The 20,026-nt window shown below is 42.9% G+C and overlaps 1 protein-coding gene across 4 annotated transcripts in view; it reads right to left on the minus strand.

Moving 5' to 3' along the window:
• The window catches only part of TBC1D9 (TBC1 domain family member 9), a 109,477-nt gene that overhangs the window by 16,421 nt on the left and 73,030 nt on the right, over positions 1–20,026 (minus strand). For all 4 annotated transcript variants that reach the window (XM_057547065.1, XM_057547063.1, XM_028168315.2 and 1 more), the window contains 6 exons: positions 16,209–16,423; positions 13,982–14,099; positions 12,572–12,857; positions 11,949–12,078; positions 866–964; positions 624–692 (listed from right to left, as the gene is read on the minus strand). In XM_057547065.1, the coding sequence (XP_057403048.1) occupies positions 624–692; positions 866–964; positions 11,949–12,078; positions 12,572–12,857; positions 13,982–14,099; positions 16,209–16,423 (917 nt within the window). The remainder of the gene's footprint in view (positions 1–623; positions 693–865; positions 965–11,948; positions 12,079–12,571; positions 12,858–13,981; positions 14,100–16,208; positions 16,424–20,026) is intronic.

Below are 20,026 nucleotides of genomic sequence, written 5' to 3' on the forward strand. Positions count from 1 at the left end.
TAAAAGGCATCTTTTAAAACTTTTTTCTTGGCAATTGCTGCATTTTTACAATGTTGGTAATGACAGCTATGACAAAAGTATTTTTTCTGGAAGAAAAGCCATTCTATACTGCTTTATTTACTGACATAATATTTTCTTATTGAGGATCAAGATTGGTATGGGCTGACTTAGAAAGGAAAATTGCAGAAATTTAACAACTAAGTTTTTCCTTAGACATTTGAGTAGCTTTATTCTTATTCTAGCTACATATCTCTTTTTAAGAGTGCTTTAATATAGATTAATATAGGAAATTGCAATTTACAAGAGTTTCAGGAAGAATTTAAACTTGATTGCCATCATTCCAATGAGAATTATAAAGTAATGCCCTATTTTCTTAAGACCAAGGAAACAGCTAAAATACTACATGGAGTGGAAGAAAGCTAAAACATCAATTTAAATGAGTTATATCTTTATTTTTCATATTAAGTACTCTATTTTTACACTCTCAGCTCTATCTTCCTATTTATGCATGTTGACACTCATGCTATCCCTTCACAATTTAACAGAAAAATCTAGAACTAACTGAATTATTAAAGTGAACTCCTTTTTCCCCTGAATGTACATGAATTTTCTTTGAAACTCACTTTGAAAAGAGCATAAAGTTCTTCTAGCTCATCAATGGTAAAGGAAGTTTCTGTCACAATGGTTCGTACCTATAAGAAGAACAAACACAATGAATTTCACAAACTCAAAACTGTCATAATGGGAAACTTCCTGATTTTCTTGTTTTAAATCATCTTCAGTCTGTCAAGCAGGAATTTGAGTTGGTAGGAGTGTAAGGAAGGATGGAGAAAGAAGGTCACATGCCATTTCTCAAAAGACTCACCACGTTCCGTTTTGTAGTATCCTCCAGTGTCTGGATCACCTTCAGTCTCTGTTTGAATCTCATCTGCTCAATCAAATCTGCCCGGATAGTTCCAAATTTCTGGAAAAAAACAACATTGGTATTTCGAGAAATCTGCTAAAGCACTCGATATCATGTCTGCAGGACTGATGGAGATAAATACTGATACCTGTGGGAAATTTCTTGCCAAATGACAGGCCTCCTAGACTATACCTTTATTTACTATATGGCCTTTGTTTATTTTGAAGCCATTAAACAACCATAAATAACTAACAGAAAATTCTCATGCTTCTTAACAGTTGAACCAAATTTCAAAGCCACATGAGTCTTCCTCTAATCAACAGTTCATGGGGAAGGAGAGGGTTAAATAAGGCTACAAGGGCCCTTTGTGGATGAAATAATGCTTTAAAGGAAGAACTTTCTTCGCAGGAAGACAGGAAGTATACAAGGCTAACTATTAAACTGGGAGGTTGTAGGAAATGTTGGAGTGAGGCTTCCTGTCCTGATCTCTAGTTCAGTAGCATTTGTCTCTCATTGGCAGACACTGAGGGCTAGCAACCTTTTTAAACTCCAGATGCCTAGCATTGCCTGAGTGTTTGTTGAACTAAATTTCAAAAGCAAAACAAGTCTTCCAATCTGAAGGCAGAGAAAGAATATATAAGGTTTTATCTCTCTTACTGGTGCAAAAGAAAAACAAAGAAATTCTGCATAAAGCATGAAGCTTAACTCATAGAAGCAATGCTACAATGGTTAAAGACATTTAAAGGAAAAAGGAAAAGCTGACAGACAATATCAAGTGTTGGCAAGTGCACGGTGCAACCAAAACTCTCACATGCTGTTGCTCAGAGTATCAACCAGTACAACCATTTTGGAAATCTATCTGGCAGCATCTACTAAATCTGAACAGATACATATCTATGACCCAGAAATTCCTCCCTAAGTATATACCCAAAAGAAAGGTGTGTATATTTTTAACAAAGGACATAGAGTAGAATATTCATAGTGCCACTATTAGCCAAAAGCAAGAACCACTCAAATGCTCATTAACAGTAGCATTGTGGTATTATCACACCATGGGTTACAATGCAGCCATGAAAAGGAACAATTTGGACAAATCTCACAATCATAATGCTGAGCACAATAAACCAGAACCAAAAGAGCACATTCTGTATAATTCCATTTATGTGAAGTTCAAAAACAAAATCTATGGTGCTAAAAGTCAGGAGAATTATTAACCTTGGTTAGATGGATAGTGACAGGAAGGGGACACAAAGGGCACTTTTGGGGTGTGGCATTGATCTGGAAAACGGTCACATGGGTGTGTTAAACAGAAGGTTTAAAGAGTGCCTTTGTACATTCCATACCATGGAATACTACACAGAAATGAAAAAAAAGAAAACAATTACTGATGTAGACAATAACTTGGATGAACCTCAAAGAAATTATGCCAAATGAAAAAAGACAAATCTCTGAAGTCAGGGGGCCTGACTCTTCCAGCTCTGTTTTTCTTTCTCAAGATTGTTTTGGCTATTTGGGGTCTTTTGTATTTCCATACAAATTGTAACATGTTTTGTTCTAATTCTGTGAAAAATGCCATTGGTAATTTGATAGGGATTGCATTGAATCTGTAGATTGCTATACTACAAAGCTACAGTAATCAAGACAGTATGGTACTGGCACAAAAACAGACATACAGATCAATGGAACAGGAGAGAAAGCCCAGAGATAAACCCACGCACCTATGGTCACCTAATCTATGACAAAGGAAGCAAGAGTATACAATGGAGAAAAGACAGTCTCTTCAATAAGTGGTGCTGGGAAAACTGGACAGCTACATGTAAAAGAATGAAATTAGAACACTCCCTAATACCAAACACAAAAATAAACTCAAAATGGATTAAAGATCTAAATGTAAGGCCAGACACTATAAAACCCTCAGAGGAAAACATAGGAAAAACACTCTTTGACATAAATCACAGCAAGATCTTTTTTTGACCCACCACCTAGAGTAATGAAAATAAAAACAAAAATAAGCAAATGGGACCTAATTGAACTTAAAAGCTTTTGCACAGCCAAGGAAACCATAAACAAGACGAAAAGACAATCCTCAGAATGGGAGAAAATATTTGCAAATGAAGCAACTGACAAAGGCTTAATCTCCAAAATATACAAACAGCTCATGCAGCTCACTGTTTAAAAAAACAAACAACCCAATCCAAAAATGAGTGGAAGACCTAAACAGACATTTCTCCATCATTTAATCCCTTTCTCCTGGTTCTGTTTATGCCTCACTGGCTACTCCTTTTCTGTCTCCTTTGCACACCCTCTCCATCTCGAAACCCTGGGGAGCCCCGGGGCTCAGCCTTCAGACCTCTACACACCTACTGCCTAGAGATTCCCTGTCACTGTTCGCCGCCTTTACCGTTACCACCTTGATCCAAGCCACTGCTGCCTTACAATAGCCTCGAAACTGATCTTTGAGGCACTGCCCCCCTTTATTTTCCCCCTACAAGCAAGAGTGGTCCTTCTAAATCCTGAGACATGGTACTACTCCCTTGCTCACAACTCCAGCGTTTTCACAGCTCACTCGGGGTCAAATTCCAAGTCCTACCAAGGCCTCCTAGCCCTACACCCTCTCCCTCCCTCCCCCAGCTACTTCTCTGATCACCTGCCACCACCCTTTTCTCACCCCCTCAGTCACCTTGCTGCTCCTCAAGCACGTCATAGTGGTTCCATTGCCAGCAGGGGCTTCTGCACCAGCCCCTCCTCGGCCTGGAAACTGCTTCCCTCAGATACAATGCGTTGGCTCCCCCAAGTCATTTGTGTCTCTGCTGAATGTCCCTTCACCAGACACACAAACCTCAGAGAAACAGCATATCCCCATCTTTTTTACCTGGCTGTGTTCTTTCTAAATTTTTTTTAAAATTAATTAATTAATTAATTAATTTTATTTTTGGCTGCGTTGGGTCTTCGTTTCTGTGCGAGGGCTTTCTCTAGTTGTGGCGAGCGGAGGCCACTCTTCATCGCGGTGCGCGGGCCTCTCACTGTCGCGGCCTCTCTTGTTGCGGAGCACAGGCTCCAGACGCTCAGGCTCAGTAGTTGTGGCTCACGGGCCTAGTTGCTCCGCAGCATGTGGGATCTTCCCAGACCAGGGCTCGAACCCGTATCCCCTGCATTGGCAGGCAGATTCTCAACCACTGCGCCACCAGGGAAGCCCTGGCTGTGTTCTTTCTTACTTGAATTCACCATACCTCTCACCCCTTACTGTGAGGGCAGAGACTGTGTCCTCCAGAGCGGAGGACAGGTGCTGATTCACAGCAAGCGCTCAACACTTATTTGCCGGACACACTGAATCCTCAGGATAATTCCAGGAAGTAAGTGCTCTTCTTATCTCCATTTCAGAGATGAGGGAACGGAAGTTTAACAAAAATCATTACCTGGGCATTAACTTGCCCGGATGTCCGGAGCCGTGGTGGTGAAGCCCAGTTTGAATACAGGCTGTCTGATTCTAGCATTCGCACTCAGAGCCCCACCCCTGGGAGACTTCCCAGGGGTCACCTCCCTGACTTGCTACAGAGCACAGCTAGTACTCAATAAAGGCCTTGGGTTGCCAGATTCAGAAAATAAAATACAGGAGATACAGGATGCCCAGTTAAATTGTTGATTCAGATAAACAAGAGTAATTGTTTACTGTAAGTACGTCCCAGGCCATGTCAGTCCTGTATCTTATCTGACAACCCCAGAAACGGCATCTCTCTATAGGTTATTCCACATGGTGGACTCTGAACTATATAATTTATAATTTCCCCAAATTGGGGTTAACAGCGAAAAACCCCACCTTTCTAGTGCTTTCTATTTCTATCTATTCAATACTTTCCCTCTGTTTTGAAAGAGAACTGAGTTTTGACTCAGGCGTTCTTTTCCGATAATTAAGACAAGAGCGTACACTGACATTTTGGAGCCTGGCCAGTGGAACTTTCACCACTTATGTGCTGGGAGGGTCTTGACCTAACAAACGCAGGGTTTATGCAAGAATTTTCTCATCTCCAGAGAAGCATCTTCTAAAGACCAGAATCCTCTCCATTATATAGAAAGACGCAGTATTTACTGCCACTTAGAAGCCAGAATTCAAAAGTTGTTAGTAGGAGTTGCCACTAGTGATGAAAAATACCATATTTAATTCATTCTGGGTTAAATCCTTGGATGGGATTTAAACTCCCAGGAAAGGTAACTCTTTTGATCCTAACAGAAGAGTGGAAAGCATCCACTGCAAAGTGCATGCTGAAGATGGAAGACTGGATTTACTTCAAACCAGGCTATATAGTATGCCTTTGATCAACAAAAAAACATTAGCTGTGAGACAGAAGGAAACTAAATTTTCTTGCACTACAACTGGCAGGGACATTAACAGGCCATGTAATTGGCTCCTTACAATAACTTTATGAGTTGCTACTCTTACTCCCATTTAACAGATGGGAAAACTGAGGTTCAGAGAGGTTCTATAAGCTACCCAGCATCCCACAGGGGCTGCGCTGCAATTTGAGGCTCAGTCATTGGCTTTATAACTCCACCACCTACTGTTCTAGTGGCTAATAGGTTTTTCCTTGTCTCTGGGTAGAAAAGAACATAAATTTTGGAGCAAGACAAAATTTGATTCAAATTCTTGTTCCTTCACTAATTAGCTGTGTGACTCTGGGCAATTCAGTCAAGTCTTCGGACTCCCAGTTTCTTCCTCTGTAAAATGAGACCCCAAAACTGTCCTTGAAGAATTGCCATTAGAGATAAAGATATATTAATATAAAGTACTGGTAATAGCAACTCATAGTAAACATTGGCTCGGTGATCCTCACAGATTGCTAAAGAAAGAGTTATTTCCCCCCAAGCCTGACCTTCAAAGAGCCTGGTATATTTTATATTTAATTAACGTCCATTCCTTGACTAGAAATGGGACCCTGCAGTTTGCTAGGCAGGACCAGGGACTGGCCACAGTAGAACACAGAACACAATGGAATACATACAATGGCCCTTCCATCTGGAGCAAATGGTCCCAACCTGAAAGGAAACCCTAAACTCCAAGTTCCTGCCTAGTTATTTCCGGAGGATTTCTAAAGGAAAATGGGTAATGAGGAGGACTGGGTTGTGGTCTCCTCTCCTCCACCACCCACCTTTTTGGAGGGGCTCTGACAGAATGAAATGCTAAAAATAGGGCAAACAAACGCTGGCTCAGTAGATCCTGGAGGCTGCATTTCCATCACCCAAAACAAGGGAAATTCCGGAGGAATTTCAGTTCTAGCAAAAGAATGAATTCACTAATTTAACAATACTCTTTGTAACAAATAGAATTTGGTGATGGGTGTGAGGGAACCTAAGCTTATTTTAATTTTCTAAAGTCTCCCCTTCCTTAAACAGTAAAATTATCCATCCTCATCTCCAACTCTTCTCCAACTCAATTTTTCTCTGAATGTTCCTGTGGCCTGTGTCTCATTTTCCAATCTGATGCCTAACGATTTTATGAGCTGAGAGACTATTATCAGTGCAGGCGATACGTCCTTTTTGTGCTGCTTTGCCCCCCTGCTTGCTGATACCAACTAACAGGTAGGTTTGTAGCCCTTCATTTTGTACCATCTCACCTGCCCTGCGTGCAATGTTCCCTTTCTCCCCCGACAGACTGAGGACGAGGAAAAAGTCAGATAAAAGAATGAGGTGGAGACAAGTCTATCCCAATTTCCCAGTTTATGTTCTGTGGGCTCTCCCACCCCCAGCATCACTCCTGGGTGGGACAAGAGTTCTCCCCCCCCATGCTGGACAGCATCTCTGTGATTTCCTTCATCCTCCAAAGCTTTCCCTTGCGTTGTTGGGAAGACGGGGATGATGGAAGACAGATACAGACAGATACAGATACAGACAGATAAAGAGACCACAAGGGCTCCATCAAGTGCAATAGGCCCCTCCTTTCTAAATCCTCAAGAGGACTCAGAAATATTTAAATGCTGAAGCTTAAAAAAAAAAAAATCTTAGTTTAGGCCATAGGTCCATGGAGTGACCTGAACAAATCTGCCCATCACAGCAAGACTTATTGAAACAAAAAGAAAGTGTCATTTCTAATATCCAAACTCTATGGTTCATTTCTGTTTTTAAATAAGACTAGGTCATGGAAATTATGCCAAAGGTGCCTTTAATATGTTTCTTAGTTTGTGGAGCCCTTATTTTCCCAGTATATAGTACGGGGTTCACTGTTGTTAGCCAGAGGACTGAGCTATCTCACGAATATGGGTATGAAAGGAGACTCACATTTGAGAGTCTTTTTCTGTATCAGAAAATCTCCAAATGCCCAAGGCAGAGAGTGAGGCTCTGCCTTGGAAGATTGAGGGGACAGAGTGGAGAAACGGGTGGAATGTGGGTCTTTGGATTTACAGAAATCAGCATAAAGTTATAGGAGGCTGAGACCAAGATGGTAGAGAGATTCTCCAATACAGCTGAAGGAGCGATTCCCCCAGACTCTGCCCTGCCTTCTGTGGTGATGGCACTTGTCTGTACCTGTGTCCTTGTGTGCTGCGGTGGCGTGGGGGGAACAGATAGTTGGGAGGAGGAAAGAGGAGGAGGAAGAGGAAGGAGAAGACAGGAGGGGACCAGGATATGAAGTCAGTGTGAGGACCTTGCTTGTTGGAGCCCCATGTTCGCTGAATGGGCTGCCCTCTAAAGCCCTCTGATCTTAAAGAAGTCTGCACTCACCGCAATATTCATACCCATGGGACACCTTCATAACTCTGTCAGAGAGCAGGCCTGTATTTTGTAACTAAATTTATGTGTCTCAGGGGGACTATGTCATTGGAGGTCTTTGCCAAGCAGAAAGGGCTAGAAAAGCCATTGTCACATAAGGTAACTATGGCAAACTGTAGTATCGCCCTTGCTAGTCTATTCCTTCAGCTCTCCCCACCCCAATTTATTGCACAGGGAGCTTGAGAAATAATGTACTTGAAGAAAAACTCCCCTCAGTTTCCAGTGGTTCTTGGGTGCCTGGCAAATCAATTGGTGGTTTTCAGACTCTCCACTAACCAGCCTCTCCTGGACCAATTGAACTCCTGTCCATATGTACATCTACAAGTCCATCTCCGTTCTATCCAGACAAACCTCCTTGGCTCTGGCTTTAATGCTGGGGAGCTCTTATTTGGCTCCTGACTCTGCCACTTCTTAACTGTGTGCCTTGGGAAAACTAGCTCTACCTCTCTCAAGTTAAATTTTCACCTTAAAATGTGTTAACATGTACCTGGTGGGGCTGTGAAGCACCCGGCACCTGTCCCACAAGAGGTGGGTTCTCTTTGAGTGACAGCTGTTATCATCACCTTTAAGGAGCTGACACTTTATTCTGAACTTTTAAAACTGTCTGTCCTTCTGCACAAACTCCTCCTTGTGTTTTATCAGCCACCTCCTTTCCCCGCTTAACATTTCACAGACGCCCTGGGCAAGTCGTCTTGAATGTGAAGAAACTGTGGTGGTCGTGCGTCTGCTGAAAGGTCTTTTATTAAAGTGCCCCGTGCCTTCCAGGAAGCTCATCTCAGTCTGTGGGTGAACCTGAAGGCCGGGACTTTGTCTTCTATGTCTGTGTATCTAACAAAACTGCACACGGGGTGCACACAGAAGAAAACTGTCTCTCAGACTGTCCATACCTTTCCTTCCAGGAGGGGCTCGGTAGAACTTCACAATGAGTAAGGCATTTATGAATCAAGTTACCATCTCTACTCATCAGGAGAAAGCTGATCAACTGGCATCAACCTAGGGATCTCAAGGCTGAATGTGCTTTCGGTATTTTTCCTACTTTTCTATTTTCCTGACTAATTATCCTGAAGCACAGAAAGCAATGAGTCGCCTGCTTCAGAACACCAGTGTTGTGCTGTATAACCAGGTTATAATGGGCCTCTGTGTCTAGTGGCCCCATTCTGCATCTAGGGCAGTGATTCTTAACCCTCACCGGGCTCTAGAATCACCTGGGAACTTGAAAAAAATATTTATTCTTAGGCCTCATACCAGAAATACAAAGTTGACTGGTCTAGAATGGAGCCTAGGAATGTATATTTTTAAAAGCTTGGCTTAAAAAAAATTTTTTTAAGTGGTTTTAATGCACAGGCAGAATTGAGGACCATCAATCTAATAGGTGGGGAAAAAAAAAAAGAAAGGCAAGTGTTTGTGGTGTTTTCTTTAGGATGGCCTAGAAGGCATTGGGAAGGCAATGGAAACTTACGAGCAGGGCAGTGACACTAAGCAGAGAAGAGAAAACAAAAAACCAATCATCATGTATTGAAAGGCCAGGTAATGTAGGCATTGCTATAAATAAACGGGGTTGTCTTCCCAGGCAGAGGAAGGAAACTGCTGCTGTGTCCTGTGATAGGATATTTGGCAGCCTAAGAGTCACCATTAGGGACCAGGCAGACAGGATGGAAATGGAGACCAGCCCTGGTCTTGTCTCCATTCTCCTCTCTTTCCTATTAAAAATGGGCCAAGTGCTGACCTCAGCAAGACCTTAGCTTATCTGCTATCAAGAACAAAGCTGAGTTTCCATATACCAAGCTTTATTACTTTGGTCTAGAATTCTCTTTAAAATAAAGGTTTCAGGGGATGCCTTTAGAAAAACAACCCACAGCTATAATAGTAACTATTGCCTTCAGTCACATGGGCTCTTTTTGGGAAAAATAATCATCCAAAATTTCTGACAGAGGACTATCCAAAAGTCCTGGGGCAATGATTTTTAAAAAAATGCATTATAATAACCAGTTTTGGAAAGAGTGAAGTGACAGCCATCCTTAATCTCTCCTAGTGGAAATATAAATTGGGACAATTTTTAAAGAAATTGGACAGTGTGTGCCAGGAGCTTGGAAATAATTCATACTTTTTGATCTACTACTGTAAATCTATTCCTAAGAATGGACTCTAGGGCTTCCCTGGTGGCGCAGTGGTTGAGAATCTGCCTGCTAATGCAGGAGACACGGGTTCGAGCCCTGGTCTGGGAAGATCCCACATGCCACGGAGCGGCTGGGCCCGTGAGCCACAGCTGCTGAGCCTGCGCGTCTGGAGCCTGTGCCCCGCAACGGGAGGGGCCGCGATAGTGAAAGGCCCGCGCACCGCGATGAAGAGCGGTCCCCGCACCGCGATGAAGAGTGGCCCCCACTTGCCGCAACTAGAGAAAGCCCTCGCACGAACCGAAGACCCAGCACAGCCAAAAATAAATAAATTAATTAATTAAATAAATAAATTTAAAAAAAAAAAAAAAAAAAAAAAGAATGGACTCTAAGAAAAAATTCAGAGATGTATTATTTATGCACTAGTTTATCATATAATATATAATATCATACATATTATATACTATGTAAATACATAATAATACCATACAAATTTGCCATATGGTACTGAAAATTTGGAAGCAACCAAAATAAATGTCTAACAAAAAGGGATCAGCTAAATAACTTTTGGCACCTCATTAAAGCAGACTATTAAGAATCTACGAAAACCTGCAAACAATATATTAAATATCAGAGAATGCTCGTGATATATTTTAAGTAAAAAATGGAATGCTACAAAACACTTTTTAGTATAAACTTATTTTTTAAGTGTAAGTTGCAAAAATAAAAACATATTTGAGGACTTCCCTGGTGGCACAGTGGTTTAGAATCTGCCTGCCAATGCAGAGGACATGGGTTCGAGCCCTGGTCTGGGAAGATCCCACATGCCATGGAGCAACTAAGCCCGTGCACCACAACTACTGAGCCTGTGTGCCGCAACTACTGAAGCCCACGCACCTACAGCCCATGCTCTGCAACAAGAGAAGATACCACAATGAGAAGCCCGTGCACCGCAATGAAGAGTAGCCCCCGCTCGCCACAACTAGAGAAAGGCTGCGTGCAGCAACGAAGACCCAACACAGCCAAAAATAAATAAATTAATTAATTAAAATAAAGTTTTAAAAAAACCATACTTGAGGGAAATACGGTGAGATGCTCACAGGATATAGTTTTTTCTTTCATATTTTTCTACAGTTTCTACATTTTTTTACAATAAACCTGCATTACTTTTATGATTCTAAAACATACCAAAAATGTTTTGTTTTCAATATACATGGAGTGTCAATGAAAATTTACTGAAATAATAAATTACCAGTCTTTCTCCCATTTTGAGTTAAGGACACACATTTCTGAAAAGATGTCTGGATCCATGCCGATTTTTTAAAAAGCACCACATTTTCGGTTCTCTTTAGGAGAGATTTTCCTCACCATTTCTCCCATATCCAGGCTGTTGCTAATTGAAATGCTGACAATCGCCAGTCATATGATCCCAAAACATCAGGAGAGGGCCTAGTGTGCTGAGCGGAACATTCATGCTCTTTCTTAATGATCAGGAAATGAACAAACCATGAGATGTCATGGGCACTGAGTCCTGGGGGGCGCCACAAACCCCAAGTGCTATGGGGTACACAGGACCGTGGTTCCTTCACCTCTAGACGCTCGTTAGTTCTTTTATGGGATTCAGGACCACATCTGGGGTCATCACGGACCAGGAGGCACCCTCCCACACCCAGGCCAAGCGATTTTAGAGGAATCCTAGGACTCTGGTTCTTCTCTAGGATGGTATAGAGTATTCTATGTGTCTTGGACGTAAGAGGATTGGCTTGTGTACTTCCCAGAAGACCTAAGGACTTGGCATGAGCATGGGAAGTGAGCTGATTTGTGCAGGCCAACCTCCCCACGCTTGCTTTCAACAGTCCCTCCTCAACCCACCCAGAGTTGAATAGGAGCTGCTACTCGATCAGGCTTCAGGGTGGGCAAAGCCAAGAACCGGAGGGCCTGAGCTGGTCATGCCAATTGCTCTGTGGTATTAGATCCATTCAGTGTCCATCTCTGGAGCTCGAAGCTGTCAGCTGGCAGGGAGCTGCTTGCTTCGGCAACTAGTTCTCAGAAGGCGGAGGGAAGCAGGGACGCCCCTGGGTTAGCAATGGAAGCTGTGGCACACGTCCAGCCGAGCCCCTCGGGCTCAGCACTCAGAGTGCTGTGATGCTCGGGCAGGGAACGTGACCTACCTCGTAGGAAGTTCTGATGAGTCTGAAGATGTCGACCTCAGGATAGGGCTCCACATCCTCACTGAGAAGGGAGTGGAGATGAGGGATGGGGGGCAGCGTGCTGTCCTTATTGGTCACACTGTCCAAATACCTGGAAGAAGAAATGAATCCGGCGTCACTGGGAGGCGAAACCCTTTACACCTGTCCACCCATTTGCTGCAAACTCTGCATATCAAAACAAAAGACTAAAATTTCCTTAAGAGCAGAATAAAATTTCCTTCACCTCTTTTTTTTTAAAATTGTATTATTTTTTTAATTGAAGTAGAGTTGATTGCCTTCACTTCTAAAGACAAAGCATATGAAAAGAAATCCTCAGCCACAGAGAAAAGTGGGCATTATCATTACCATCAGGCCAATTAAGACTCGTGAAACCAAGGAAAAAGATACATGGAGAGTACAGGGAAGAGGACTTCCCTGGCGGTCCAGTGGTTAAGACTCCGTGCTTCCAATGCAGGGGGCCTGGGTTCGATCCTGGTGGGGGAACTAAGATCCCACATGCTGCGTGGCGCGGCCAAAAAAAAAAAAAAATAACAAATAAAGGACAGGGAAGAAAACCCAAAGGTAGTTTTCAAAGTGAGAAATACCTTCCCAAAACGGTCATGGCCTCCCCATCGTCCTTGCAGTTCAAAAGTTTGTCCACATTTGCGTCCAGCACAGCCAGGGCCAACTGGAATATCACTTTGATTCCTTCATAGAAGAAACAGTCGACAACCACAACTGCACTCTCAAAGGGCATCACGCTGAGAAACAGTGTGAGGAACCAGGACAGGGAGATGGTAGAAATCACACCCAGGTCCTGCATGCAGTCATACAGCTGTGGGACATAGTCCCGGGCAAGTTCCTCGAAGACACCCTGGTCCACCAGGGCACCTGCAGTGGAGGTGGACGCAAAAGGCCATGGGTCAACCAACTGCACCTTCTCACTAATGAACCCAACCCAATGGCTTGACGAAAATAATCCAGTTCACAACTGCTGCTGAGACAGAACTCTAATTACTGTGTTACTAGACCAAGGTGTCAGCACAGTCAAGTCACCAGATGAGTTCTGGCTACATCCTCTCTTTCTGGGGTCTTTCTCTCCTGCTTCTTTACCATAAGCGAGCAATAATATGAGAACTCTAAAGGCTGTTGAAAAGGTCAATTTACAAAACTCTCCTGGCACACAATTTCTTTTTTTGTTGGCAACATGATGTTCAGTTAGGCATGAAATGTATATCTAAGTAGCCTCATTTCTTGGCAGACTCTTTAAAAAAAAAAAAAAAATCGCTCTTCTGGATGCATGGTCCCCACATAGGAATCATTTCTCTGAACAATTGTTTTTTCAATTTAAAAGCATTCCAGCTGTAGACATTTCTGGAGAGTATTTCCAATGAGTCAAATTAGCGTGCAAAAGTTTAGAAATGAAAACAGAACACAAGAGGGGAGCATAAAGCATACCTTTTGCTACACTAGCAATGAAAAGCTTATCCCGCTAAAATGAATGTCTAACACTGGAGGGGATTATAAGGAGAAATGCCAATAATTTGTTTAAATGCTCACCACCGTTGTTTGCTTTGCAATGAAACCAGTTCTGAAAAATACCTTAGAAACTGAGCTCTGGATACATTTTTATATGCTATTCTGCCCACTCCTTTTTTGAATACTTCTGCTTTCCATAGATTCCATGCTCTTCATGAAAGAATTGTTAAACCTTTTTGGGTTGATGATCTGTGTGCTTGGTGTAGCTCTCACATAGCACAGACTGACACCCACATTGAGTGTTTTCTAAAACAGTGAGACACGTGTATTCTCTCCATGGGGAGAAGCTCCATGGGGCTCCTTTGTGTATAATCTATATTGATTCAAGCCCTCTCGTTCGCATCTTAGAACGCTGCAGTAGTCTGAAACTCTTTTGACCAATGGTGACTGGAAATGGGCTTCCAGCTGGTATCCCGGTTCTAGAAACATTTTCCTGATGAGATAAGGGTTAAAATGTTAACTGCATCCTCACATACCAACCACCCTGGTGTTGTAGTAATCAGGAAGCATGCGTTCACACAAAGCCACCAACAACCAGAAAGCTTCCTCCTCTTTGGCATAAAGCAGCAGCACTGATGTGACAATGTTCATGGCCTAAAGGGATGAAAGAAGATGTCATCAAACACATTTTACATTTTAACACACAAACAATCTTGTTAACCTGAAAAATGACTGAGTTAGTCCCACAGGGTCCAGCATACTTTTTCCGTAAAAAAACAGATAATAAACTTTTAAAGGCTTTGCAAGTACACACACATTTTCTTCCAAGTTTTGTCTTCTTTCCAACCCTTTAAAAATGTTAAAGCCCTTAGTCCTTGAGCTTGTTAACTGTTGAGAGCCTCCGTGAACACCAATATTCACCAAGGGCTGAGCCCACCCGTGCACGCAAACCCTCATTCAAAAAAGCTTTGTCCAAAGGCTATTTGACAAAGCTTTTAACCTGTTAAAAATCTCCGTGTTTTTAATCCTTAATTCAGTGAGGTAACTAGTTCCTTTTTAATCTTCCATAATTGTGTCTAAACCAAGTACACATGGCTTGAGGCTCTCCTCGGGGAACAATGAAACCTTTCAAAGCCGGAGTCCTCACCCATTATTTCCATCTGGATAAGGATGGTAGTGATAAGTAACAGGGATTTTATTCTAAAGTAACCTACTTTATTAAAAGATATTATCAGATAGCTCACAACCACTCAAGGCTCAACTACTTTAATGTCCTCTTAATTAAAAAGAGGAAGATCAAAAGATAAATGTGAACTCTATTATATTAGAAGGGAAGTCACTCCTGTACTTCTTTTGATCTTCTAGAAACCAGTAAGTGTTCATCAGGCTTCAACAATATAAACGTCAAAAAAGGAATTTTGGGGACTTCCCTGGTGGCGCAGTGGTTAAGAATCCACCTGCCAATGCGGGGGACACGGGTTTGATCCCTGGTCCGGGAAGATCCCACATGCCGTGGGGCAACTAAGCCCGTGCGCCACAGCTACTGAACCTGTGCTCTAGAGCAGGTGAGCCACAACTACTGAGCCCATGCGCAGCAATGAAGACCCAACTCAGCCAAAAATAAATTAATTAATTAAAAAAAAAAAAAAGGAATTTTGGTCTAATAGGCTCTTTCTTGTAAGCCTTACTCAATAGCTTCCCAAGTGAAATCATTAGTAAAATTCTACTTGAGAATTAACCTGCCTAGCCCACGATCATGGTCATGGTTAGTTCCTTAGTCATTCAGTCAAGGTAAGTTCTTTTGAGGGTCTACTTGGTAACAGGCTCTGGACTAAATATTGGGGGAGGGGGGACACAGTGGTGACAAGTCTCACAGGGCATAAATGCTGGGGTCAGAGAGAGAGAATAAAAACGTAAAGGTTGATTAATCAATTTGGATGTATATTTAAATTAAGTGCTATCAAAAAGATAAAATGTGGTACAGGGAGACCTGTGCTCTGTGTGTGTGTGTGTATGTGTGTGTGTATGTTTGTGTAGAGGTGTAAAGGAATTAAGCCTGCTTTATCTTTTAGCTAGATGGTCAGGGAAGGTCTCTCTGAGTATGTATGTGGCCTTTAAATCTAAGGACATTATCTCGGAGCTTCCCAAATTGTGGTATCTGTACCTAGTATAAGAGATAATTGTAGCGGGGATATGGGCAACATTTTTTTATACTGAATTAAGCATTTATTTTAAAGTGCCTTAAAATATAACCATAGCATATAAAAGTTACATTCTCAAGGACATTAGTTGCTTAGGAGATGCAGAGCAGGGGCACTGTGGAACCTAGAATCCAGGCCTGGTGCCCAGGCATGCTCAGGAACAGCTAGTGACCAGCTAGGTCACCAGACGGTGGCGGATCCAGAAAGGGCACTCTTGTCTCCTGGCTGAGAACCTCAGCGCAGTGGTTCTCAGCTCAGGGAGATTTCGCTCTCTGAGAGACATTTGTCAACGTCTACAGACATTTTAGTTGTCACAGTTGGGGAGTTCTACTGGCGTTTAGTGGGTAGATGCTATTAAACATGTTACTCAACAGGATTGTTATTAAACATCCTACAAAGCACAGGACCGTCCCACATAAAGAATTATTCAGTCCACAATGTCAACAGTACCAAGGTCGAGAGACCCTGGTGCAGTAATAGTTCTCTTAGCCATAACGCCTTTCTCATTACTTACTGGCTAATAAAACATTTTTTTAAAGTCTCACCCCTCTGTGACATTCACCTGGCAATACCCGATGTTAGGATTTCGAAAAGCATAAGCCGTTAAGACTCTCCTCAGAGCGGCGATGCCCATTTCGTTCTGGAAAGCCGGGTGTTCTGGGAGGGAGCGGTGCAGGTCCCTCTCAATCTCCTCCGTGGCAAGGTTGTACTTCCCCATGGACTTCTCCACGAGGTCTTCATAGTACCCGGGATGCGTGGCCTTCTCGTTGATAGCACCTGGGAAATGCCCAACACACGCAACATCAGAAAGTGGAAGCCCCGCCCTTGGTCTGTAACCACAGCTGACTGACCCAGACTCTTCACCTTCCTTCCCCTCAAAGGACACTTGCGAGATAATTACGAAATCCCATGATGATGTGTCTGTTGCAATCATGGCCAGATTGTAAATTCACTTCTGTCCTCCTTCTCTCTTCTCGTTCCATAGTAAGAGGCTGTTTAAAAACCTCCCTACAGGGGCTTCCCTGGTGGCACAGTGGTTGAGAATCTGCCTGCCAATGCAGGGGACATGGGTTCGAGCCCTGGTCCAGGAAGATCCCACATGCCGCGGAGCAACTAAGCCCGTGCGCCACAACTACTGAGCCCATGAGCCACAACTACTGAAGCCTGCCTGCTTAGAGCCCATGCTCCACAACAAGAGAAGCCCCCACAATGAGAAGCCCGCACACTGCAACGAAGAGTAGCCCCCACTCGCCACAACTAGAGAAAAGCCCACATGCAGCAACGAAGACCCAACACAGCCAAAAATAAATTAAAAAAAAAAAACAACACCTCCCTATACTATATGATATCATTTATATGTGGAATCTAAAAAATAATACAAATGAATGTATATGCAATACAGAAACAGACTCACAGACATAGAAAACAAACTTATGGTTACCAAAGGGGAGAGGGGATGGGAGAGGGACAAATTAAGAGGATGGGATTAACAGATACAAACTACTATACATAAAATAAATAAGCAACAAGGATTTACTGTATAGTACAGGGAACTATATTCAATACCTTGTAATAACCTTAATGAAAAAAAATCAGAAAAAAGATAACTGAATCTCTATGCTGTATACCTGAAACTAATACAATCAACTATACTTCAGTAAAAAAACTAATAACGATGAATTTAAAAAAAAAACCTCCCTAAGATAGAGGTTTCCAACCTAAAAACTGTGTCCCAAGGAACTTCCACAGACAATCCTGAGGGGCTGCTCAGAGAAAAAAAGGGAGGTGGGCAGAGAAAGCCAAACTGGGGCTTCACCTGCCTCAGCCTTCCCTCAACCTAGCAGCTTTGTTTGTATTCTATTGGGGTTTTCCTTAGGATTTCACTTGAAAAAGGAGGGTCTGCTTCTCAAAATAAGTTTGAAAACTGTTTGCTAAAGCATAAGCTTCGAAGGGCTCACAAACAGCCATACTGAAGAGTAAGAGGAGATATTAGGATACACGGAGGAGTTGTAGCATTGCAGGGGGCGGGGAGGGTATCCCCGGCAGTGACGAGCTTCTGCTATGGAGGGGAGCTCCTCAGTGCTGGGGGCGAGGACGGAGAGGTGGGTGAGAAGCACTGCGGTGAGAGATTTGCATTTTATGATTCTTAAAGGCAGAAAAGGGGCTTCCCTGGTGGCGCAGTGGTTGAGAGTATGCCTGCCAACGCAGGGGACACGGGTTCGAGCCCTGGTCTGGGAAGATCCCACATGCCGCGGAGCAACTAGGCCCGTGAGCCACAACTACTGAGCCTGCGCGTCTGGAGCCTGTGCTCCGCAACAAGAGAGGCCGCGATAGTGAGAGGCCCGCGCACCGCGATGAAGAGTGGCCCCCGCTTGCCACAACTAGAGAAAGCCCTCGCACAGAAACGAAGACCCAACACAGCCAAAAATAAATAAATTAATAAATTAAAAAAAAAATTCTATGAGAACAAAGTTTAAAAAACAAAAAGGCAGAAAAACTCTGGATGCAAACATTTGAATCTAAATCTAGTTAAATATAATTTACGTAAGTATAAATTATATATATATACACATATATATATACAGATAAAAATACACATACATATATGTACATATTATATAATGAATAGGTACATATATGTTAAATATATATATGTATATATATACACACTATACACACACACACACACGTATTTAATGACAGGGTAAACTGATCTGTGTTTCACTGATTAGGAATTAGACCCCTGGGCTGACCCAGTCCTTGCCACAGGTGGTCACCCAGAGAGCCAGCCTCATCACTCACACTTGCCCTGGAAAGGCAGTCCGGTTGACGGCAACATAACATTGGCTTTGGCTCTCTTCTCAAGGGAGATTTGCAAGGACTTCTTGCCGTCTGGCCTGCACCTCACTTCAGTGGGTACAGCGAGCCAGGCCCTGGTACAGGGGTCCTAAGAGTTATGGGAAGCAGGGCAGGACTCAGGCGGGGCTCCGCTGCTGGGGGCTGGGCTCTCCCCGTGGGTGGGCTGGCCTCCATATGAACCCCACGCCCTGTGCACTGGGTGCAAATATGGGCTCAGTTCTCTACCCAACAGAGACGGTGTGTAGACCACAATACCCTTTGGCCTCACATAGCCCATCACAGTTAAAGAAAACGCTGGGTCTAACTCTGAATGTGTGTCTATAACAAGGCTGTGGACTGTCATAGGCTGTTTCCCTGGCGGCTAATGTGTTTCATTTTCATCTAAAATGTGGCTGTAAATAACTTCCAATTTGAATAAAATGAAAATGGAATTTTTTGTTTACTCTGTCAGCGATCTGAATCAGGTTGTCAAGGTGACCTGTTGGCCACACACAAGGAAGACAGCAGACTGGATGGTAAGGATCTTCTTGGGCTGGATTGGTAGCTAGAAATGATTTGACTCAAATTTGGGTTTCTAAATGAGGAGCTATGGCTGCTGTACGTAAAGCAAATGAAAAACAAGACGTGTAAATGAAGATAGAACAAACTAGTTTTACATGAAACAGATAAAACCAATTATTTTTCAGGATTCTATCCCCCTACTTCTGGGATATAATATATCTCATTATAGGCAATTGTCATTTATATCCACTTTTAGAAAGAGCTACAGGTTTTTTTTTTTTCCAAAGGTTTTCTTGTAAGTCTGGTAACTATGCTTTTAATTTTAATGTCATTTTTAAAATAAAAGGTTTTGATAATAGTACTTGTGTCAGACCACCTCACATTCAAATAAAAATTTTCACATGGGCCTATTTAAGACGATTACATTTCAAGCTTCTAACCAGGTAAAGTAACTGATTTATATATTAAAGACTGGTGACACCCAAAGGAATGCTCTGATGTTTGTGACAGAATAGATCCCTGGCATAGACTGGGTGTTTAGGCTGGGAGGAAGGAATGATGGGCTTAGCCCGAAGGACCTCTGGCTTCTGTAGCAGGGCTCAAAGGTTTAACCTGACGGTGTTGTATTTGGGTATGAGCCTGGCAGTGGGCCAGTGAGGATGGACACAGCTTTCCCATGGGTCCAGGACACGTCCCCTTCTGTCCTTCCCGGCATCTCCAGCTTGGAGTGTATGATCCAGGAAGGCTTTCGTTCCCAGGGCTAACTCTGGCCTCTCTTCCCGGTCTCCAGTGATAACCAGCAAATTCAAGAGGTGGCAAAAATCAAGGAGAAGCTTCTTTTATTCCTTCATTTCTACCCTCTTCCCCATCCCAACGAAGACTGATGGAGTGCCACACTTAAACATCCTCAACGAAGCTGACACAGCTGGGAAAGGAGGAAAACGGACTCCAAAAATCACAAAGAATTATACTCTTTCTTCAGTCTCTGTTTTATCCTAAATAGAGTTAGTGAAGGAATAG

The sequence above is a fragment of the Balaenoptera acutorostrata genome, chromosome 5 (genome assembly GCF_949987535.1).
Source record: "Balaenoptera acutorostrata chromosome 5, mBalAcu1.1, whole genome shotgun sequence".
Classification (NCBI taxonomy): domain Eukaryota; kingdom Metazoa; phylum Chordata; class Mammalia; order Artiodactyla; family Balaenopteridae; genus Balaenoptera; species Balaenoptera acutorostrata.